Source organism: Ammodytes marinus (assembly GCF_949987685.1).
Source record: "Ammodytes marinus genome assembly, chromosome: 10".
In the NCBI taxonomy this organism is placed as follows: domain Eukaryota; kingdom Metazoa; phylum Chordata; class Actinopteri; order Uranoscopiformes; family Ammodytidae; genus Ammodytes; species Ammodytes marinus.
This window is the reverse complement of record NC_137214.1, coordinates 32,178,298-32,203,062: the sequence shown is the minus strand read 5'-3', so window position 1 is coordinate 32,203,062 and position 24,765 is coordinate 32,178,298. Positions and strand designations below refer to the sequence as shown.

General features: G+C 41.9%; 2 protein-coding genes across 13 annotated transcripts in view; one reads left to right on the top strand and one right to left on the bottom strand.

Moving 5' to 3' along the window:
• LOC307256526 (uromodulin-like) overlaps window positions 1-24,765 on the bottom strand; it is a 113,843-nt gene that overhangs the window by 31,276 nt on the left and 57,802 nt on the right. The window lies entirely within an intron of this gene.
• The window catches only part of LOC307256516 (scavenger receptor cysteine-rich domain-containing protein DMBT1-like), a 394,296-nt gene continuing 376,609 nt past the window's right edge, over window positions 7,079-24,765 (top strand). For 7 of the 12 annotated variants that reach the window (XM_080035513.1, XM_080035509.1, XM_080035514.1 and 4 more), the window contains exons 1-10: window positions 7,079-7,212; window positions 11,474-11,987; window positions 12,223-12,309; window positions 12,422-12,457; window positions 12,901-13,374; window positions 15,387-15,470; window positions 15,780-15,815; window positions 17,204-17,698; window positions 17,943-18,023; window positions 18,144-18,179. In XM_080035513.1, the coding sequence (XP_079891639.1) occupies window positions 7,171-7,212; window positions 11,474-11,987; window positions 12,223-12,309; window positions 12,422-12,457; window positions 12,901-13,374; window positions 15,387-15,470; window positions 15,780-15,815; window positions 17,204-17,698; window positions 17,943-18,023; window positions 18,144-18,179 (1,885 nt within the window). In that variant the 5' untranslated portion in view covers window positions 7,079-7,170. Of the gene's footprint in view, window positions 7,213-11,473; window positions 11,988-12,222; window positions 12,310-12,421; window positions 12,458-12,900; window positions 13,375-15,386; window positions 15,471-15,584; window positions 15,621-15,779; window positions 15,816-17,203; window positions 17,699-17,942; window positions 18,024-18,143; window positions 18,180-24,765 lie in introns of all 12 variants that reach the window. The other 5 variants (XM_080035515.1, XM_080035518.1, XM_080035516.1 and 2 more) reach the window with 4 other exon arrangements.

The following is a 24,765-nucleotide window of genomic DNA, read 5'->3' as shown; positions in this document are numbered from 1 at the left end:
TATTAACTAGAGAAATCCATTTGCTCAAGTATATTAAAGATTTGAATGTCAAGATATTAAAGGTTGACTATGCAACTTCAACTGCACAGATTTTAACAACATTTTATTGAGCAAACTGCAATGTATTGCTCTGTTTGAGATGTGAATGGGAGGGGGGGGGGGCATGGCTCTGTGCTGACTTTGTGTATGAAGAACAGGTGACTGACTATGAGTGACAGATGGTAACTCATGTGCTTTGACGGTGATTAGCCAATCAGATCCAGTATTTGTCATTGAGGGGCGGGACATCAGTCAGTCAGAGCGTCTGCAGGGAAGTTGACTTTTTCTCTCTCCAAGTTATTGGAGCGTGCAAGAAGCTGCAGTATTATTATTTTACCGTGTTTGTCACTCAAACACGATCAAAGATCACTTCTGCCTCGCTAGAATGTGTGGTGACCTGCACACAATGTGTGTGTGTGTGTGTGTGTGTGTGTGTGTGTGTGTGTTTAATTACACATAATCGGTCAAATATTGCCATATTTGCATATTTAATAAAATATTAAAGAAAAACATGTAATACAAAAAATAATTGTTTTAAAGTCAGTAATCAACTGGCAAAGTTTCATGATGATATAAAAAAATCCCTATTCACCTGGGGTGTCTCGCCTTAAATTATTATTAATTTTTTCTCATTCATTTCAACAATGTGAATCCCAATTCACCTGTCAGTGCACCATGCATTCCCAGGACATGTTTCATCACACATTTCTGGCACTTAATGAACAGGTGATTCATGGCTTTAGCTTCAACTGTGAACACCTTTTATGGTTACACATGTGTGGGTGTTATTTTCCTCTGTATTTTGTCAAACCCATCGCTTCATGGGAAAACAGACAGTGTGGCAATCATCATTACACCTATTAAACCTGGCACAAGAATAATTATCTGATCCAGCAACAGGTTCATTCTAGAGATTTGAGAGAATCCGAAGGGGGGGGGTCCACCGAGTGACAATAGGTGAGCCTACCGGGCTGTGAAAGGGCAGAGTAGCGTGTGTGTGTGTGTGTGTGTGTGTGTGTGTGTGTGTGTGTGTGTGTGTGTGTGTGTGTGTGCATGTGTAACTTATATTTCACAATTGTTATTAACTAGAGAAATCCATTTGCTCAAGTATATTAAAGATTTGAATGTCAAGATATTAAAGGTTGACTATGCAACTTTAACTGCACAGATTTTAACAACATTTATTGAGCAAACTGCAATGTATTGCTCTGTTTGAGATGTGATGTGATGATTCTAGACTTGTGCACAGAGCCTATTGCTCTGTTTGAGATGTGAATGGGAGGGGGGGGCATGGCTCTGTGCTGACTTTGTGTATGAAGAACAGGTGACTGACTGTGAGTGACAGGTGGTAACTCATGTGCTTTGACGGTGATTAGCCAATCAGATCCCGTATTTGTCATTGAGGGGCGGGACATCAGTCAGTCAGAGCCTCTGCAGGGAAGTTGACTGTTTCTCTCTCCAAGTTATTGGAGCGTGCACAGTGGTGGTAAACTTCGATGAAAAAAGTTCAAATCTTTATTTCCTTTACTACAACATATTACTGCCAAAGTCTTTATCTAACAGATTTTGGATACTGACTTTTGATCATTTATAAATAGAATCAAATACTATTCTGAGGTCATAAAAATTCACTTTTTGCACTAGCACTGTATGACACAACACTGCATGAGAGGTTTAAACCACAGCTCTGTGTGTGTGTGGGAGAGTGTGCGTTTTGGAATGTGTCACACACACGCACACACACACACACACACACACACACATACACACACGCACAAGCACAAGCACATGCACATGCACACAGACAGACATGTACACAGACACACACAGACACACACACACACACACACACACACATACATACACGCACAAGCACATGCACACAGACGGACAGACAGACAGACAGACAGACAGACAGACATAAAGACAGACAGACAGACAGACAGACAGACAGACAGACAGACAGACACATGCCCACGCACAGACAGACAGACAGACACACACACACACATGCACACAGACAGACAGACAGACAGACATGCACACAGACAGACATGCACACAGACACACACACACAAATGCACACACACAGACAGAGAGACAGACAGACAGACAGACAGACAGACACACACACAGCAGTAGTGGTTAACAGTTGATCATTCACCCTCACAGCTGAAACACTGGGCCTAGAACAGCCTGCAATACAAACAGATAGATTGAGACGCTGTTCAAATTCAGATACATTTCATGATTGTGTTTAGTTTGTCACACATGCAAAGGAAGAAATAGAACAGGCATAGAGCAACATCACAACATTAAAATGCATGGGACACTGCATGTGAATGACGTCATTGTTTAACTTATAGAAATCATCATGAAACTTTTACATTGATTACTGTAATTAAAACACTACATTTGGTTTTACTTTTTTTTCATAAATATGCAAATAAATTAGCATTTTTATAAAAAAGATGTTGAATAAAAGTTATCGGAGCGTGCAAGAAGCCGCAGTATTATTATTTGACCGTGGAAATGTGCCTACTTAGTTTATGTGAATCACTTTTTTAAATAAATACACAGAGTATGTCAACCGTTGTTTTACGGCCGATTGTATTGATTTATGCACGCTGATTAACAGCCGTTATTTGAAGATTGTCACTGCAGATTAACCTGAGTCCCCTCAAATTAATAATGTGCTTTTGGCTATTGCTGTTTTCACGGTTTTTGAATGGTGTTCTGTTCTGGCTGACACACTTTAAAGGAATACTTCACCCATACAGAACCGGCACTCTATCATTATAAAATCACTATTATAATATAATGAATGAGGTTTTTCTTCCCTCAGTCTTCCCTCAATCTTCCCTTGGCCCAGCTGTCCTGTTAATCCTAATCCTACATTTTACCATGTGTGATGTCACACATGGGAAAATGAAGGGTTAGACAGTGAGACCATAAAACACTCTTTCTGCCTTTTCTCAGGCTAGGATGAACCGATTTCAAAAATGTTTGCACATTTATACTACATAGGATCTCAGAGTTCAGTACACCTTCATATTTCCACTGGAGAAGTAGGTTTTGAAGTGAATGTAGTGATTATAGCAGATCAGCCACGAAACAACACACTCCGAATGAAAGGCCCCTGATATCCGTTTTTTTTTCTTCCTAAATAACATTTTTCTGGGCCTTCAAATACCAGGGGCCTATATTGAGCCAGTAAAAAAAATAAAAATACAAAAAATACGTTTTTATTTTTTTGGGTGCAGCCCCCCTCTGCCTTGGGCCCCCCAAGCCTGTCCGCAGTCCGACGGCCCTGAACGTAACTGACCATCGTCAGATGCTCATAATTACCGAGTAGAAGTTGAATGCGTCATAATACAATTCAATGCGGCCTCTGAATGGGCGCATAGGCTACTGGAGCACTGTCAGACAGTAATATGTGTGAAACACATAGTCACTGTAGTAGTAACGTTCAGTTATAGTTACTGTAGGAACCGTTGGTCTACAATGAACTGGCGACTTTTTTTTTCTTTTTTTTTAATGAACTGGCGACTTGATCAGAGTGTAGCGCGGCCAGATGACAGCTAACGTAGGATTCAGTCTGCGCCCCGTCAAAGGTAATGTTATCAATGAACAAGTAGTAGGCTAATTGTTTCAGCCTCCCTCTGTAGTTTTACTCTCACCATTCTTAGAAAAAAAGTTTTTGAAGTGCTGGGCCCCTGCTCTGCTGCTCATACTCCTGGCCTCCTTCTCAACTCTTTTCTGGTGTGCGAACTTGTGCTTTTTTGGGGGCATCCTCGCCCTGCTTGAGTTCGCTCGCGCTCACTTAATTCCAATGAGGAAGAACGAACCGCGGGGTGGACCAAACCATTTTTTAAGAAGGGGCCCAGGGGGTTATTGAAATGATTAAAACTAGAATATTGTATGACTTGTGGCTTTCTTTAATTCGGACTCATTCGTATGATTATATATTAGTTCACTGTATGCATAGTCATTTTGTCGTAGATTCTACTGGGGGCTGTGTGGGCCCTAGCTGGCTGTGGGCCCTTATAATCGTCATAACCTTTACCCCCTATACGACGGCCCTGTGTGCGTGTACCGAGGAACAGACGGTACCAGCCCTGCCAGACTGTGTTTTGGTCGCAGTGAAAAGGCGGCGCCTTGTTGTCTGTGGCTCTCCAGAAGTCGTCTGGCGGCGTGTAGTGATCACACGGGTTTTGTGGAGCTGATAATAGGCTTAATCAACTCTGTGTCAACTCGTTTGGTGATGGCTTGAATGTAACCGACGTTCATTCATATGAGAAAGTTACGCACTGTAGCTTTAAAATATCGATTTCATGGGATTTAGTTGATCAAATGAAGCATTTAACAGTGTGTGTAAGTGTGTGTGTGTGTGGGGGGGGGGGGGCTGTGTGTGTGTGTGTGTGTGTGTGTGTATGTGTGTGTGTGTGTGTGTGTTTGTGTGTGTATGTGTGTGTGTGTGTGTGTGTGTGTGTGTGTGTGTGCTATGGGTGTGTCTGTGTGTGTGTGTGTGGGGGGGGGCTGTGTGTGTGTGTGTGTGTGTGTGTGTGTGTGTGTGTGTGTGTGTGTTTGTGTGTGTATGTGTGTGTGTGTGTGTGTGTGTGCTATGGGTGTGTGTGTGTGTGTGTGTGTGTGTGTGTGTGGGGGGGGGCTGTGTGTGTGTGTGTGTGTGTGTGTGTGTGTGTGTGTGTGTGTGTGTGTGTGTGTGTATGTGTGTGTGTGTGTGTGTGTGTGTGCGCGTGCTATGGGGTGTGTGTGTGTGTGTGTGTGTGTGTGTGTGTGTGTGTGTGTGTGTGTGTGTGTGTGTGTGCGCTATGGGTGTGAGTGTGGTCACATGTTGTATGAGAGTGACGGCAGCACTGACTTCCAGGCCTAGTCCAAGGTTTTATTTGTGCATTCCCTTTTACTGTTTTTTTGTGGACATAATTTTTGAAGCATAAGAATGTCATGAGCAAGCACTGCACATGTTCATATGTAGGTGCTTATTAATCTTTGTGAGCTTATTTCACTTTTTTCTTCTTAAATTATTATTTTTTCTCATTCATTTCAACAATGCGAATCCCAATTCACCTGTCAGTGCACCTGTCAGTGCACCATGCATTCCCAGGACATGTTTCATCATGAAGAAATACTCAAACAGTAAACAAAATAGATCCCAAGACATTTTCTGGCACTTAATGAACAGGTGATTTATGGCTTTAGCTTCAACGAACACCTTTTATGGTAACACAGGTGTGGGTGTTATTTTCCTCTGTATTTTACAAACCCATCGCTTCATGGGAAAACAGACAGTGTGGCAATCATCATTACACCTATTACACACGCATATTAAATCTTGCGCAAGGATAGTGATATGATCTAGCAGTTGAAACCACAAGGCAGGTTCATTCTAGTCCCAAGTGAGAGATTTGAGAGAATCCGAAGAGGGGGGAGGGGTGGGTGACAATTGTAGGCCTTTCACACCAAAATGAACCAAGAGTCAGTTCCAGGCTGGTGTTGGGGTCAGTTCAAAACTGGTTACAGCCTTATCCCAGTTATGAACCGGTTGGTTTCACATCGACCGGAGACAGCCATGGAGCCGGCAAGAGAGCAACGTCATGACGTCACTGTAAACGTGTGTGTACGTCACCCGACGCCGCTGCTCTTGTGGCTAACGCTAAAGCTACCGCTAGCTTTAAGCACAACAACAGCGGCGAATACGTCTTATTTTTACACTTGTTGGCTCTCGCTTTGCTTTCTTAAGCAAACAGGACCCATACAGCGTATTCTCGCCGGTCAATTTGATCGCTACGTTCGGTAATTATGTTATGTTTACGTCTCGTAGTAGCGGTGTTTTTAAATATGGTGGGCATGAGGTTTGAGTTGCTCTGGTTGGTCAGGATAATCCCTCCCCCAACCGTTCGCGCAAGCAGTTCTTATCAAACCCTGCTCAATCCTGGGGTATGAGTTCCCCCGGTTTTTACGGCCCGGAGCAGGCTCTCTGGCGGTGTGAAACCAAAACACTGGCTCTAACTCCGAACAAGCCCAGAACTAGCTCCGATTTTGCGGCGGTGTGAAAGGCCTATAGGTGAGCCTACCGGGCTGTGAAAGGGCACAGTAGCGTGTGTGTGTGTGTGTGTGTGTGTGTGTGTGTGTGTGTGTGTGTGTGCGCGCGTGTAAATTATATTTCACAATTGTTATTAACTAGAGAAATCCGTTAACGCAAGTACATTAAAGATTTGAATGTCAAGATATTAAAGGTTGACTATGCAACTTTAACTGCATAGATTTTAACAACATTTTTTGAGCAAACTGCAATGTATTGCTCTGTTTGAGATGTGATGTGATGATTCTAGACTTGTGCACAGAGCCTATTGCTCTGTTTGAGATGTGAATGGGAGGGGGGGGGATCATGGCTATGATTTTATAATGTAAAGCCCTCTGTGCTGACTTTTTGTGTATGAAGAACAGGTGACTGACTATGAGTGACAGGTGGTAACTCATGTGCTTTGACGGTGATTAGCCAATCAGATCCAGTATTTGTCATTGAGGGGCGGGACATCAGTCAGTCAGAGCGTCTGCAGGGAAGTTGATTTTTTCTCTCTCCAAGTTATCGGAGCGTGCAAGAAGCCGCAGTATTATTATTTTACTGTGGAAATGTGCCTAATTAGTTTATGTATTACATGACACCAGTACTGCATGAGAGGTGTAAACCACAGCTCTGTGTATGTGGGAGAGTGTGCGTGTTGGAGTGTGTAAACGTGTGTGTGTGTGTGTCTCACACACACACACACACACACACACACACACACACACACACACACACACACACACACACACACCTAGGTTGTCATTTAAACCGTTGGTCTAATGTTACCTGCATGGTTTCACAACAAGATACACTTCATGAGACGTCACTTTGGGTCAAGGCCAACAGCATCAATCAGTGCCAGTATCTCTGCGTGGGTTGAAGTTACCGGCATTGAGTTGAGACACACCTCCTGATCAATATAAGCAGCTGCCTCAGCGCACAGGTGCCACAGGTGAACAGGTAAGCAGACAGGTGAACAGACAGAGAGACAGGTAGACAGATAAACTCCTTCCCATCTCAGACTGACTGCAGCGATCGCCGACATGACACCAGCCTTCATCATCCTCCTCTGCTTCGCGCACACGGTATTTACACTTTTCAACTCCTTTGTGATTTTCTCTACTAATGACATCTATTGCAGGATGCCCAAGTGAACAAAAAGTGTATTTTTCTATACTTAAAGTATATTTGAAGTGTATTGAAAGTTTGCAAGTATATCAACACCCTATGTACTTATTTAACCCTCATGCACCACTGGGACCATTTTCTGCCTTTTGACCTTTTTTTTGTTTTGTTTTTTTGAATAACTTTAGCTGTGCTTATGTTAGCCTAATATATTTTGGCCAGGGTTAATTTTTATGCAGATCATTTCTGAATTCTACTCAGCAACTTCATAGCACCTATAATAAAGGCAGGACATTTTTTTGTTACACAGGAGACCCTTTCATCCTTGACAAAAAGCATAAAAATTTGTGATTTTCACCCCAACTACTAGGTGGTGCCCTTTGATATAATTTGCATGGGGTGGAATGACAGGCTATTTTCCTGGTTGTCAGTCCTGCAATATTGTTGGTCAATGTCAAAAAATATTTCAACCTAAATGGTGTTGATGTGTTGGTAGGGATACCAGTGTGTGGTGTGTATGTATATATTGATTATGGTTTGTGTGTGTGTGTGTGTACAGACAGCCAAACTTGTATGTAAAAAATGCCTCAATTTGAAAGCATTAAAATCGGTAGAAACCTATCTTTTTCAAACCATAGCCATGTTGACAGACAAATGTAAATGTGAGGTTATTAGGCATGCAACCCAAACTTAAGACACCAACATTACACTTTTTACCCCCACTTAGCTGAATTATTCATTTACTTCAGCTTTTACTGATAAGTCAAAATGCTCCCTAAAACAAAACAAGAAAAAAACATGATTTTTTATAATTTTTGTCATTTCTTAGAGTTGCAGACCTATATATAAAAAAAATAGCAACACATGAAAGGTTAGGATCCATATGGATACCTAAGGGTTGTGTCTCTGTGTTTGTTGTGAAATGATTGTGTGTGCGTATGTGTGTGTCTTTGTGTGCTTCCATATATATGCAGCTAAAAGGTGCTATTTTGGGGCTTTCAGGTGGCTGCTCACCCAGCATGCACAAAAGTTCACTGCCACTCTCCCAAAACTGCATGTGTGTGTGTGTGTGTGTGTGTGTGTGTGTGTGTGTGTGTGTGTGTGTGTCTGTCTGTCTGTCTGTCTGTCTGTCTGTGAGTGTGAGTGTGTGCGATTGTGTGTGAGCATGAGTGAGTGAGTGAGCGTGTGTGTGTGTGTGTGTGTGAGTGTGTGCATAATAAGGCCACATTGTTTTGTGAAAAACTATTTTTTAGTAGTTTATATAGTTTTTATTCATGTGGATAAGAATAAAGAACAGCTCAGAGCCTCTTTGATAATGGAAAATCCTTCCTAGATACTCTTTGAAGTGATGCACACTCCTGCATCTTGCAGCGCTACAAAGATGCCGATGAAGTGAAAACAAAAGTCTGGGAATGTTTACACAGGTGCAACATTGACCAATGTTTTAAGTATGGGTGTAGGGCACACTGCTTATTGACAGCACGGCCAAGCATTACCAATGTTACAGACACATTTGCAAAAATTGCCAGCGAAGTGTGTTCCTCTTCCATTGAATGTCTTTTTCTCTCTCTCTCTCTCACACACACACACACACACACACACACACACACACACACACACACACACACACACACACACACACACACACACACACACACACACACACACACACACACTCACTCACTCACTCACTCACTCACTCACTCACTCACTCACTCACTCATTCACACAGACAGACACACACACACACACACACCCACACACACTCACTCACTCACTCAGTCAGTCACTCACTCATGCTCACACACAAACACACACACTCACACCCTCTCTTTCACAGACAGACAGACAGACATACAGACAGACACACACACACACACACACACACACACACACACACACACACACACACACACACACACACACACCCACACACACATACACACACTCACTCACTCATGCTCACACACAAACGCACACACTCACACTGTCTCTCTCTCACACACACACACACACACACACACACACACACACACACACACACACACACACAGTTTTGGGAGAGTGTCAGTGAACTTTTGTGCATGCTGGGTGAGCAGCCACCTGAAAGCCCCAAAACAGCACCTTTTAGCTGCATGTATATCTATTCTAGCCTGTTCTACTGATCGATTTATGTATTTTGTGATATAAATGTTGTTGTTTCTCAAAAACTAAAAATCCAAGAATGTCAATCTTTTTGTTGATCATTAATAGATCCTATCTCGTACACATCCACACAAAAGAAATCCACCTTGCATCTATTGTATAAAAGGGTTCAGTTATTATAATTTTTATATAAAAAAAGTGTAATTTCATCACAAAAACTAGCCTGAAAAGGGTTAAAAACAATGAAAAATCAATGAATATTTAATATGTATGTAAAGAGCTCAAGTGGGGTAAATGGTTTATAAAAAAAAAAAGTAAAGAAAAACATTATTATATAGTGTTTTTATGGCAGTTAATTGGGAGTGGCTTCTTGTGGCCATCCTGTGTAACTCTTTATTTGCAACTGAGCTTGCGCAAAAACTAAACATGCATCAAAATAAATGTTAGTGTGAATCATTCATAAAAAAATCCAATCTGCATCTATTATATCATTTATATCATCTGTTCTTATTGGCTGTTGGGACTGTCAACTGTTTAAATCTCTATCCCAACTGCTATTTTCCCCCCAAATTCTCCATCCCAGCTTTAAATATAGTTCTAAAAAGTGTGTTAAGTTTGAATGTATTTTTAATATGCTTAAAGCTGGGGTGGAGTATTTGGGGAGAAAATGGCAGTTGGGATAGAGATTCGAATCCAAATACCTCAACCGCTCCACTTGTTCTCTATGGTCCCTCCCTGACACGCTCTACTACACCAACAACGTCGTGCCAAAGTGAATGGACAGTCCCAACAGCCAATAAGAACAGAGAATCGGAGCCTCGCTCTGATTGGTCAAAGTGTCAGCTCATGTTAACTTTGACCAATCATAAATCATATACCCCAGCTTTAAATAGTACAAACTACAGTCATGCCCAAAATTATTCATATACCCCTGGCAAATGTTGACTTAAAGTTACTTTTATTCTACCAATTTTTTTTTGTTGGAAATGACACAGGCTTCTCCCAGAAGATAATAAGACCATGTACAAGAGGCATCATTGTGGAAAAAAATATTTTTCAGCTTTTATTTCCATTTGAACAAAAAGTAGCATGTCAACAATTATTCATACTCTTCTCAATAATCAATAGAAAAGCCTTTATTGGCTATTGTAGCAATCAAACGCTTCCTATAATTGCTAACTGGCTTTTTGTATGTCTCCACTGGTATTTTTGCCCTTTCATCTTTAGCAATGATCTTCAACTCTTTCAGTTTGAAGCGTCTCACTGCCATCACCCTCATCTTTAGCTCCCTCCACAGATTCTCAATTGGATTCAAGTCAGGACTCTAGCTGGGCCACTGTAAAACGTTATTGTTACAACCTGGCTCAATGGTTGTAGCAAACAAAGGGGAGGCCACACATAGTCTAGATAAACATAATAGATTTAATAAAGAATAAAGTGAACAAACAAGTAGAACAGAAACAAAAGTGCAGGCTGCAGGCCAGGGAAGCCAAGAGTCAAGCTGGCAGGGCTGCTTTATATGCTCCTGAGACAAGCCTCCTCAGGTGAGCTGCATCCCGTTGACGATGGTGTTAATTGATGGTGCTCCGCCCACCAACTCCCTGCAACAGAAAGCAAACCAGAAGCAACAACCCCTCAAGCCACACCCTGTGGCCGTCACAGTTTGTCCGCTCACCATTTCTTCACCACTCTTGCTTTGTGTTTTGGGTCGGAGGGGGCGCCCTTGCCCACTGCGCCACGGTCACCCCCATCCTTTTTTTTTAACATGACATACGATCTAACATGAATCTATACGGGTCAATTTGCCACTATGGTTAAAACATTTATTATTTCTCTTTTGGATTTCTCCATGCAGGTTGATTTAGAAAATAGTGTCTTGATTATTTTAGGTTGTTAGTGACTCTGTGGATCAAATTAGTCTCAATCAAGAATCATCTTTGACTCTGGACACCTCCTCCTCCTTCTGCTATTTTGGGCCAAACTAAATCTATACACCTTTTTTTTCTTTTGACCTTAAATCTACAGATGTCACTATGTCACCATAACATTATTTTTTTTTTGGGTTTCTCCATCCAGGTTGATTCACAAACGACCCAACCCGGCTCTGTAACGTTTTCCTGTGGTGGCAGACAGTGCCCTTCTGGTCAGGACTGCCTCCTGGTGGACGGCACATCTCGCTGCATGGACCCGTGTGATCACTACACGCCGCTAGACGACGCCTGGAGAGCCACGGACAGCAGTGGACCGCCTTATCACTGTGACCGAATCGCAGAATCATGGGTCACCGCCTACTCACTCTGGCACGGCTGGTACCGTCTGTTCCTCGGTAACAGCAGCGTTCAGATGCCAGAGAGATGCATTGAGCAATACATGTGTGGAACTTCTGTTCCACTGTGGCTGCAGACGCCCCACCCGCGGCTCTCTGCAGGCATCATACAGGCCCAGGTCTGTGGCAGCGCAAGGGGTGGTCGCTCTAATGGAGACTGCTGCCAGTACCCACAAAACCCAATCCATGTGAAAGCCTGTCCAAGAAACTACTACGTCTACAAGTTCATAAAGCCCAGTGAATGCGCTCTAGCGTACTGTGCAGGTAAGCAACAAGTTCCTTCTCTGCCGTCACACTGTGGTATCAACGTTGAGCCAAATGCTAAGATCAAGATCCAGAGGCTTCAGCTGCTGAAGCACAAAGTTATACGTCTAGTTCTTTAGACTGACAGTGAATGGAATCCTTATTGTATCAGGAGATGATCATGTCTTTGGATAATTCAGACCTTTGGTGCCATCAGATTCTCTAGTGGACTCATTCCTTTTGTGCTCCTCATCAGATGTCAACACAACAATACCTGTGTGTAACACCTGCACTGCAGCGGAGACCTGTGTGAGAAATGACAAGAACATCTGGAGGTGTGAAGGTGAGTCTGAGTGAAACATGAAACATTCCACATGATTTACCTTGATGGTTTTGACACAGAGAGTTTGGTGTATATTTAATTTACCATTTCAAATATTTCTCTTTCCTGGTAGATCCTTCCACAAGAGATTTGACTACTTCACCAACAGGTCAGATTGTTATGTGCTAAATAAGATGTTCTTGCCCTGATAGGTCAGTTTCTCTCACTAAAATCTGCCCCGTTCTTCTGATTGGTAAATCCTGATTGGCTGGACTACCACAATGCTGGACAGATGCATACATTAACGTATGGTGCTGTAGGCTTCTCAAAGTTTATGTAAACACCAAACCTGTACAGCGTGGGGTCAGACTTATACATTAAAGGCATTCCTGGTCCCTCAGAGCTTTGCCCTGAACTGGGCTCCCTAACAAAAGACTATCAGCTTTACTTTTATGGTAATATATATTTAATCAAGCCCTGACCGTCTTAAAGTCAACACAGAACCTGCTCTAACACACACACAAAGAAGAGGCATTAGTCTTATAGGGCCTGTATGTAGTAAAGCATTCTGTTCGTGTTAAACCATAACTTTATAATGTGTTATATGAACAGATACCTCACATGAAAACAACTCTGTGAGGTTTTCCTGCAGCAGCAGACAGTGCCCTTCTGGTCAGGACTGCCTCCTGGTGGACGGCACATCTCGCTGCATGGACCCGTGTGATCACTACACGCCGCTACACGACGCCTGGAGAGCCACAGACATCAGGGTAGAATCGTCGTCTTGGCACTGCGACAGAGACTCCGCCTGGCAGGGCTGGTACCGTCTGTTCCTCGGTAACAGCAGCGTTCAGATGCCAGAGAGATGCGTTGGGTACCGCATGTGTGGAACTCATGTTACATTGTGGCTGCAGACGCCCCACCCGCAGCTCTCCGCAGGCATCATACAGGCCGAGGTTTGTGGCACATGGGGCGGACAATGCTGCAGGGACCCGCACACACCAATCCATGTGAAAGCCTGCCCAGGAAACTACTACGTCTACAAGATCATACAGCCCACTTTCTGCGATTCAGGATACTGTGCAGGTGAGCAACAAGTTCCTTCTCTGCCGTCACACTGTGGTATCAACGTTGAGCCAAATGCTAAGATCAAGATCCAGAGGCTTCAGCTGCTGAAGCACAAAGTTAGAAGTCTAGTTCTTCAAAGAATGGAATCCTTATTCCATATATTGTATCAGGAGATGATCATGTCTTAAAGGTTCAGTAAGCAGAATGGTTCTTTTAGCTAACTTCCTGTCACTGACTGCAGTTAGCAGTCCCCTCGCTCGTCCCTACGTCACCATATTAATGCACTGCGGTCTTCAAGCAGCGAGTTATCTAGCATCATCTCAGATAAGTAAGTGTGATAAAACATGATAAAAACCATCAAAACAGACATTGGGAAGGATTTTTACCTGCTCCGCCATTGTAGGCGCATAAACATTCACCCATCTGTCGCTCTGGCGTGCACCGGCAGTGAGACCATGGAGTGTATAGTATGTACGAGTGAGACGAGTGTCAGTTTGTAGCGTTCTCTCTTGTGATTGGACATCAGTTTCGGGATCCCTGAAAAGTTTATTTGCCGATTACATGCAGAGCGGTTGACAGAGAGATTGGCTTTATGAAACGCGCACACTATGTAAGTGATCACTGTATGAATAAAGAGAGATTTAACACTGAGGCTATGCGCACATATCTTTATTAATATCTCCTTGAAGATATGGCTGAAAAATAAAATTAAAACATCATCTCAAACTAGAGGTCCTCCTGTTTCCAGGGAATGTTCTTGTGATACTGTCAGTCCCTTAGAGGCTTAGAAAACACTGTGGGAAGCAAGACCCAGAAGCTCCCCAGCTACCACTTAGCTTGTAAATAGTGCATAGAGTATATACATAGTGTGAAAGTAGTTTGTTATTATTGTTTTTATATTTACTTAATGGTTTGATTGAAAAATGTTTTGTGATGCTTCCTCTTTTGTTAGTACACATCCCATGAATCATCATATGTGGTTCAAAGTCTTCATTCAGTCTAATTTCCTCATGTTTTTTGAAAGTAGAGATAACATTTCTACCAAAAAGCGTCTGGACCAAACTTTATATTAGTCATGTTGTGTGCACTCCCCTACTGTGTTTTGGAAGATGTCCACTGCATTTTTGAAGCTAAGGCTTAGGAGAAGCAATTTCAAGAGCCATAACAACTCAACAGGATGACTAAAGGTTCTTCTTTCACACAAATTTCCAGGTTTTTCAAAAATCGCAATACATTTTTCAGCATTTAAGCCAATTATTGGTAACACTTTATAATAACTATCCGTTGTAACTTGTTAATAGATCATTAGTAAACTCTTAATTAATGATTATTAATGATTTGTTAAGTGTTTGTTAGCAGTTTGTTAAGAATTTATAACAATGGTAGATAGTTAATATCTTAATAATTGAATCAGTTCATCTGGGAGGTAATCCGAGATTAACTGATCACGTCACGTTCAAGTCCATGGCATGCACAGTGTGTATTGAGTTTATTTAAAAAATATTTGAAAATGGGGCTGCCCTCAGTTGCCTATGCACTGTGTATAGTCTATAGCCTATTTCAGCCTCGTCGGTATCTCGGATTACCTCCCAGATGAACTGATTCAATTATTAAGCTATTAACTATCTACCATTGTTATAAATCCTTAACAAACTGCTAACAAACACTTAACAAATCATTAATAATCATTAATTAAGAGTTTACTAATAATCTATTAACGAGTTACAACGGATAGTTATTATAAAGTGTTACCCAATTATTTATATACACAATGGTCTAGGACATAAGTAGACCTCAGAAAACAAAGGCCTAATGTGTTCTGAACGTTTCCATATAAAACACTTTGGTATAATTAATCTTCTTGCACATTTGAAATAGGTATTTATAGAAGTATGTAAAATCGGAGAAAATACCCCTAGACCTCAGAGGGTTAACATAAATAAATCGCTTACTTCACCTTTAAGGATAATTCAGACCTCTAGTTCCATGAGAATCTTTAGTGGACTTACTTGTTTTGTGCTCCTAATCAGATGTCAACACTAAAATACCTGTGTGTGATACCTGCAGTGCAGCTCAGACCTGTGTGAGCAATGGCACCGTCTGGAGGTGTGAAGGTGAGTCTGAGTGAAACATCCACCACTCCACATGATGTACCCTGATGGTTTTGACACACAAAGAGTTTTGTGTATATTTAATTTAACATTTAAAATATTTTCCTTTCCTGGTAGAAACTTCCACAACAGAGATGACTACTTCACCAACAGGTCAGATTGTGATGGGCTGGTTTGTGTGGTGTAAATGTTATTGAAGCTCAAAAGTATTTTATACCCACAATGCTTTGTTTCCACTGTAGATAAACAGTCTGAGCTGATGAAACATGAAACATCCACCATAACCTTTCAAATATTTTCCTTTCCTGGTAGATCCTTCCACAAGAGATTTGACTACTTCACCAACAGGTCAGATTTAATAAATAAGATGTACTTGCCCTGATAGGTCTGTTTCTCTCACTAAAATCTATCTCGTTCTACTGATTGGCTGGACTACCACAATGCTGGATAGATGCATACATTAACGCATGGTGCTGTAGGCTTCTCAAAGTTGATGTAAATTCCTAGTCCCTAAGAGCTTTGCCCTGAACCTGAACTGGGCTCCCTAACAAAAGACTATCAGCTGTACTTTTATGGTAATATATATTTAACCAAGCCCTGCTCTAACGCACACAAAGAAGAGGCATTAGTCGTATAGGGCCTGTATGTAGTAAAGCATTCTGTCTGTGTTAAAGCTATTCTTACCTTTGTAGAGTTTTTACACTTATTTTAAATGACTTTAAAATGGTATAAATAAGGTTTTTACACTCTAAAATGCATGGTAGACCCACCAGGAATAAAAAGAAACAATTATTTCAGTCTCATAATATTAGGTGAAAACTACAACCAATCAAATCGTTCGGACCGAACGATTTAATTGGCCGACAGACCTGTCTGTTTGCCGTCTGCTTGTGTACCGCGCATTCGTGCACGAGCGTCCTCAACGAAAGGGTTTGTTTTGATTCCACGGCAGACAGTAGCCTAGCGAGTAGCGACCATTGTAGAAAAGGTTACAGTGTTGTTATTTCTTGTTATTTTTTACAGTGTGTTAAGCTGTGTTTTAGTGTTGGGCCGTGACGTCAGTCGGCCAGAGAGCCAGTTCAGTAGGCTAAGTTTCCTTTCGCTTCTCCCTCGGTGAGATGTGTGTGAGCAAGTTGCCACAGTAAGCCATCATTCGTGTTTATCTGAGTGTAAATGTGAATCACCCGTGTGTGAGTATGTACATGTAGTCCCGATCGCTGTTATAAGTTATAGTTTGTGCATGTTATTAGCGGAGCGATTCGCGAGTCGCAACAGCTGTTCAAACGTCTCCTCACGAGCGGAGTTTAAGCCTTTGTTCTTTTTCCGCGATCTATATGCGGCTGTGCCTGTGAAAGAAGGAAAATAAAGAGCGGATAAAACCCTACTCCTCCTCTCCTAGTCTCATTATAAGCATAAGTGGTGTTCTGGCCGACATATCTGAAGTGAAACCAGTGATACAAGCAGATCAGCGCGGTACCGGTAGCCTACTACAGCCACCAGTTTCTTCAGCCACAATATAACTCACTTTGTGCACGGAGACAGTATTAAGCAAGTAAGTCTGCTTGTGTAGCCTAAATTAAGTTTCTTCAAAAACAAAACAAAAAAAACAGGGATAGGAATGAGGGGGTGGGGCTGCATTGGAGGAAGGCGGGATATTATGATTGTGCTGAAATGCTCAAACTCAAATCCATCCGAACTGCTTTAAACCATAACTTTATAATGTGTTATATGAACAGATACCTCACAACAAAACAACTCTGTGAGCTTTTCCTGCGGTGGCACAGAGTGCCCTTCTGGTCAGGACTGCCTCCTGGTGGACGGCACATCTCACTGCATGGACCCGTGTGATCACTACACGCCGCTAGACGACGCCTGGAGAGCCACGGACAACGGGTTGTATTATAAGTCTGTTAAATGCGACAAATACACAGGGGTCCCGGTCACACCCTATGTCTGGCACGACTGGTACCGTCTGTTCCTCGGCAACAGCAGCGTTCAGATGCCAGAGAGATGCATTGAGAGAGGCATGTGTGGAACTTATATTCCACTGTGGCTGCAGACGCCCCACCCGCGGCTCTCTGCAGGCATCATACAGGCCCAGGTCTGTGGCAGCTATAGTGGAGGCTGCTGCCAGTACCCGCAAAAGCCAATCCATGTGAAAGCCTGCCCAGGAAACTACTATGTCTACAAGATCATGAAGCCCATTGGCTGCCCTATGGCATACTGTGCAGGTAAGCAACATGTATTCCTTCTCTGCAGTCACACTGTGGTATCAATGTTGAGCCAAATGCTAAGATCAAGATCCAGAGGCTTCAGCTGCTGAAGCACAAAGTTATAAGTCTAGTTCTTCAGACTGACAGTGAATGGAATCCTTATTCCATATTGTATGTGGAGATGATCATGTCTTTGGATAATTCAGACCTTTGGTGCCATCAGATTCTCTAGTGAACTAATTTGTTTTCTGCTCCTCATCAGATGTCAACACCCTGGTGTGTAACACCTGCACTGCAGCTCAAACCTGTGTGAGCGATGACAAGATCAACTGGAGGTGTGAAGGTGAGTCTGAGTGACCATGAAACATCCACCATTCCACATGATTTACCTTGATGGTTTTGGCACAAAAAGAGTTCTGTGTATATTTAATTTACTATTTCAAATATTTCTCTTTCCTGGTAGATCCTTCCACAAGAGATGTGACTACTTCACCAACAGGTCAGATTGTTATGTGCTAAATAAGATGTACTTACCCTGATGGGTCAGTTTCTCTCACTAAAATCTACCCTGTTCTTTTGGGGCCGTATTCACAAAACATTTTATCTTAGTGCTAAGAGTACTCCTAAGGAGCACTAAAAGTTCTTAGTAAGGAGTAATTTCTTAAAACCTATTCACAAAGCTGATAAGATCAACTTTTACTAAGGAATGGGAGGGACTCCTAAGCTAAGACTAGAGGGCGGTGTTGACCCTGTTGCTATGGATGATGTCATGTTCATACCTTCTATGCCCACAGTGATTGGCTGAGAGGGAATGAGAGCTAAGAGTGAATTTATGATAGAAACACTGTGGGAGATATCCATATCGTGTCAGTGTATTAAAGTAAAGAGTTTTTATATACAATTAATGACAAGTGACACTGATGTAACATGAAATCAAGATACTGCAGGGTTTCCCACACATTCATTCACAATGAACCTACAATAGCGCCAAAGGTCTATTCATTTTAAATTTTACAATGATTTGAATCGGAAAAAAATATCCTTATTGAACAGCTGCACGCTATGCACACTCACTGTATTTCTCTCAACGGCGGACTATGCCGCAATAGTCAGACAGCGACAAACCAGGAAATTCACAATTTAGAAGCAACAGCCGGTGAAATCGTAAAGTGCATGCAGAAGGAAAAGGGCGAGACGCGCAACTGTACAGTAACTTTCAGTGCATCGTAAACCCAAAGCAACTACAGGAAAAGGAACTTAATAAATATTTTTTTATATAAATATAATAAATATAAATGTGTCTATACTTTCTAAATATAGCTTTACTAAGATCATTAAACCCTCAAAGTTGATAAAGGTACCTTTTATAAAGCTCAATGGCATTAAATCTCTCCAAAACACCATCAAAGGGTTGTCTGTGATTTTCTCTTAGTGACTTCTAGCTTTTCATAGATTTAGGAGCTAGTTTTAGCGCTAAAATGCTTTGTGAATTACACTTATCTTAAAAAGTTAGGAGTCCTAAAATTAGGAGTGAAACACCCCTTATTTTTGAGAGTTACTCCTAAATCAGCACGTTAGGACCTACTCTTAGCCTTAAAATGTTTTGTGAATACGGCCCCTGACCTGTACAGCTTTTATGGTAATATATATTTAACCAAGTTCTGACCGTCTTAAAGTCAACCCAGAACTTGCTCTAACGCTTACACAAAGAAGAGGCGAAAAAAAAATTGACCATTTGTTGAGACAGTGCGATTACTTTTTTCAACTAAGGGCACTAAAGTGAAACAGCTGCTTACCTCCGTGAGATGTCTACAGCAAACCGATAGGCTATACAATCAGTCACCACCGTCACACGAACAGCGCTTAAATAAAGCCTCTCTTTATTTCTATCATTAGAGCTTTGGTGCAAATTTTGAACATTACGGTGGCCGGCTGCTGTCCGTGGTGCTTAAAGGTAACCTCCGATCGCAATTTTTTTCCCTGCCGCTGGAAAAATAGTTACAATGAATCGACCGATTTGTCGATGTACGCCTCTGACACGTCTACACGCAAATTAATGATTTGTTCATATAAAACAAACTGGCTCATATTATACAGTGCGGACAAAATTATTTACGTTTGCAAGTCAGAAAGCCATAATGAAAAAAAAAACGACAGTAGGCTAGTAGCCTGCTGCTTACCAACTATAATACCCTTAAGTTTAGGTCTTTTCTCATATCAAATAAAAACTCTTTGAAAAAAGAAAAAAGGACTTATAACAGTCTCTCTTTCTCTCTCTCGCTCTCTACTTCTCTCTCTCTCTCTCTCCCTCCTTTTCGGCTGGGCTACGGGCATGGCCTCAGCCGTCTCTTCGGAGTCATAGAAATCTTTATTATAACTTACGTTAGACTAGCTGCTGCTTGGCATTAAGAAGTCATTCTTATATATAATATTTCCTGTTTTGCCGTGCAGGCTTAGGCTTTGATTTTCTTGCTTGATGTTGCCGTTTGTAGTTTGTAAACAGTCCGTTAAATCAGAACAAGGACGCGTCATGTAGTTTTTTTACTTTTACGCATACGCTACAGTCTACACACAGTTATGGTTTTACAGTTTTTTACGATTGCTAAACCACAGTGGGCAGAACTGGAACGACAAGTGCACAACTCTAACAACAGTATGCAGAGCAGCGGTTCATTCGGACCAAACTGTAGCTCGTTTTTCATTGCTTAAAGGCCAGGACACACCGGCCCGATAATCGCCGTCGTAGAGTCGGGAGGGCTCGGAGACACGAATCTGTTTGGTGTGTGCCGTGAAATCGGTCGACATTGATGTCGTCGGGCTTCTTTTGAGCCGATTGAACATGGCGGCGGACAGTCTTTCAGTTGGAGCAATTTGATTTGTGGAGGGCTAGTGAATCAGTGAAGCCCGGAAGTGAGGCGGGTAGCACAAACAGCTAACAACAGTTAGCCATCGTTTTAATATGTTTGTTTGTTTTGTTCAGCGAGTACTCACATGCTTCTGTAGACTGCTCGACATTATTCTCGACACTCTCTGCTAAAAATGGTGCTCTTTATGGTCCATAAATATAAATACGTATGTTTATGGTCTAGAGAGCCGTCCCATCATTTCCGGCTTCCGTAATTTTTCGGGCCACAATACAGATTAGCGCCGCCTGCTGTTATGGAGACATTACGTCCCGCGCAAGCGCAGAGCGTACGGACAGGCAACAGTCGGTTTGGTGTGTTCTTTGCACTTTTTCGGCCGCGACGGGAAGACTGGAGCTCCCTGAATCGGCAGTCACCATTTTCGGGTAGTCGGACTGGTGTGTCCTGGCCTTAACACCAAGGCCGGATAATCCATATAAAGGATCGGGCGAGTGCCCTGGGGCGCCAGCCAAATATAGCCATTAGGGGGGCACCAAATGATCAGGACAATGATTAGACCCTAAACATTTATTGTATATAAAATGTTTATTGTATAAACATTGTATATCGACCATATACTGGAAGATACACAAACATGTACAAAATGAACCATTGTAAAGATTATTAATGAAAAAAAATATTATTATTTTGACTTGGGTGTAAGCAAAGTGCCCCTCTCCCCCATCATGGACAAGTCCACAATGACACGGCGGCAGCGGTGCCAAACCGCGCAAAATTTATGTAAACAAAAGCCTCAGATCAAAATGTTCCTTCAGTCGGAAGTTTTTTTTTGCCAGCAAGAAACGGAGGAATAAGTTATGAAAGGTAAGGCATATCGGCCATTATTTCTATCTGCTAATGCGTAGCTGTGGTGAGTTTATAAGCCGATGTGACGCCACAAAGGTGTGGAGAGGTGCAAAGAGAGACACTAGGCTCATTAGAGCCCAGTTGTGGCTCGAGAGTAGCCGAGTGCAGACAGGGGAGGGGAGTGAGCAAAAAGCCTGACTGAAACCCGACAGCTCCGAGTTGGCTCGCCTTGCATGTGCCGTCGGAAGTAGCGTCTTTATTGCGGATGCAGTTCGTTTTCTAGTATTATTTTGAAGGCCTATTAGAAACATATTCGTAGAAGAGCTACACATACTACAACCGATTAGAAGCGGAATATGAAACCAGGAGTAACAATTCAAAAGCGAGGGACATTTTCTCAATAAGAAACGAGATATATCCCCATTCCCCACACATCTTTATCTTTCTTGTTATTTCACGAGATAAGTCTACTTTTAAGTGATAAAACAATACTTTTCGATCCAAATAAAGGAGGTTTAGTATTTCTCCCTTTGCATAACAAATATGATAGGCCTAAAGAAAGTTAAAGTAGGTTAAATTTCAATACAGAGTAATTTCAGTAATAAGAATGTAACGTTGATGAAGTGTAGGCTATACAAGGCCTAATAAAATATCCCTTTTTTTAGAGATGAACATGATGAACTTTATTATGCTGATATCTAACATTTAACATAGCCTACTACAATTCCCAGAGACCATTTAGATCAATGTCAATTAGGCTATGATTTAATCTTAATGGTATAAAGATATCACTTCACTACAAAGTAATGTGACTCTAGGTTGTCTTCACTTTTAAATAAATCTATGCAGGAGAGTTAAACCTGCATGCTAATTATTGTCTTTGTATTGTCTTACTTGCCAGACGTCCAAAGAAGGCATATGACCTCCCTCTCTGGGCGTCCCTGGCTTAGGTCTGCCTGTCAGCAACTCACGGTCAAATATTTATGTGCCCCTTGAGAAGTTCTCGTTGACATGAGGGCCAGGGGGAGAGCAACTACCTGGGTCAGCTTAATGCTATGCATTATCTTATCAATATTTCATTAAAGGGTCTGATACAAGTTACATGTTTAACTACTTCACGACTGTCTTTGCTGTCTCTTTTTGGCAAGGAATAGTTTCTAACCATTTTGTGAATCAATCCACCATCACCAGCAAATACAGGAACCTCAAAGTTCTATTTTCATCTTGAAAGGGGTCTCAGGTACTGGGAAGCTTCTTGTTGGCAGTCTGTATGGTTTCTTGGGGTTGTGATCTTGACAGATAGTACAATCTGCGGCTTGTGGCTGTGGGCTTGTCCATGTTGTGTTGCGACTTTTTGTCGATTCTGGTAATGGAGTTCATGGGACATCACAATGAGCTGTTTTGGTGATGGCTTTGCAACTGCTGCTAGATAGTTTGTAGCAGCTTTCCGTCTTGATTCCATGTCGATGTCTTCCAGCTTATAACTGTGGGATGTCAGCGCCCTCCTTTTCTCCCTCCTTTTCTGATAAAGCACAGCAGCTTTCTCAGAAAAAATCCAGATAGAATGGGGCCGTGTGGTAGTAGCGGAAAGGGCCACTGTTTGCATGTCTCTGAGTGGCAGTGTACAGTCCAAGATATTTGTAGTCCGAATCCATAAAGTTCCTTGATTTTGTCGTCCGTAAAAGGTGCCATTCCTTCTACTGGGTGTGGTGTGGGGTTCTGTCCATGGAAAGCTGGTGAATCCAGGGGAAACAGGGAGCACTGGGGTGCTAATGGTGTTGGTAAAGTCTCGTGCTCAACCGACTGAGCTAGCTGGGCCTCTTCCTTTCGTCATGATCCGGCCCTCTGCTCCTTCTCCTGCATGTCTCCTCTTCGGCCTCTGTGCTCTCCGGAGCTCCAGACGCTATGCATAATCCAATCGTTTGGGGCTTGGCAAAGCGGCTTCCAGGTTTGCTGGTGGTGGGGATTGTCTTATTTACCCAAAAGTGCCAAAACTGTAATGCTCTATTCCCTGTTTTTTCCTTCTAAAAATAGTATAGCTGCTGTAATTATCCAAAATATGTGTAAACTGCATTTAGGCTGTATCACACACATACACACACAGAAAGTCCCTCACTTGCACACAGGCGCCCCTTTGCACACAGGCGGACACTCCCACGATCTCCTCTTACACACACACATCCAGGCCCAAAAGCACACACACTCATCTCTGGCCTATTGCTCTGGGCAATAAAAACAGGCATTCTCACTCCTTTACCACTGAAAAAATGGGTTAAATCAACTAGATGCTCCCTCCATGGCCGTGTCAAGGATACAACAACTCTTATTTGATACATGATTATTTACATTTACTAATCCCCACACGTTCTGTTTTGCGGATGAAAAACACAATGGTCAATCATTTACTGTAGAAAAAACACAATGCTCGAAAAGTCAAGCACAATCAATTCCTGTATACACACAGTAACACTGTAGATATTAACAATTAAGTAAATGCTAAGAATGTGACATCACAATAGGTGAAGTTAAACTAAATCTATCACAATGGAAATCCTAAAAAATAAAAATAGTATATTTGGCCCATGATAGCAACAACCCAGAATGCACTTTTATAAAAGTTTTAATACCATGTCAAAGGGAAACGTGAACTTATTCAATTGTAAAGGGGGGGCACACTGTAGTAGATGTCATTACTTAGAACACTAAATGACAGCTAGAAAGCAGCTACCGAGAGGGGACAAAAAATTAAATAGAATAAATTCTCCCTGTTGCTGATGAGGGAAAAAAATTAAAAAAAAATGCAACAATGGCGTACAGCGTGTACCGTTTGCAAAACCAGAGATAAGGAGAAAGGAGTAAACCTTGACTGCACAAAGGAAGAGTGTCTCACTCTATTTATTTTTTAATTTTTTTTAATTCTCATGAAAAATTGCAGGTCACACCTTTACTTTTATACACTAGAAAGTGAGGCTAACAACAAAGACACCGAAGTATCAGTAAAAGTACCTTTAATTTGAGATATTAGACGGACCGTCCACGCCTTAAATGACAAAAATGTCATAGGGCACCTTTAGTTTTTATTTATTTATCTGTTTACAAAACTGGGCTGTATTACATGAAAACACCACCAAGCGTGTATTCAACCCTATTAAAAAAGGGGGGACCTTTAATTAGACCTGGTTTTCACGTAAAAAATATTTCAGAGTGCACCTTTAATCTCACAGAGCGTGATTCTAAAAAGATTAATTTCAAGGAGGAACATCACAAGTGTGGTTCAGAACTACAACTACATTAGTGTCATATATGAAAAGGACACAATCGAAATAACTATAAAGGATTATACAATAATATCCTATATTTCTTAACTTCAGAGTA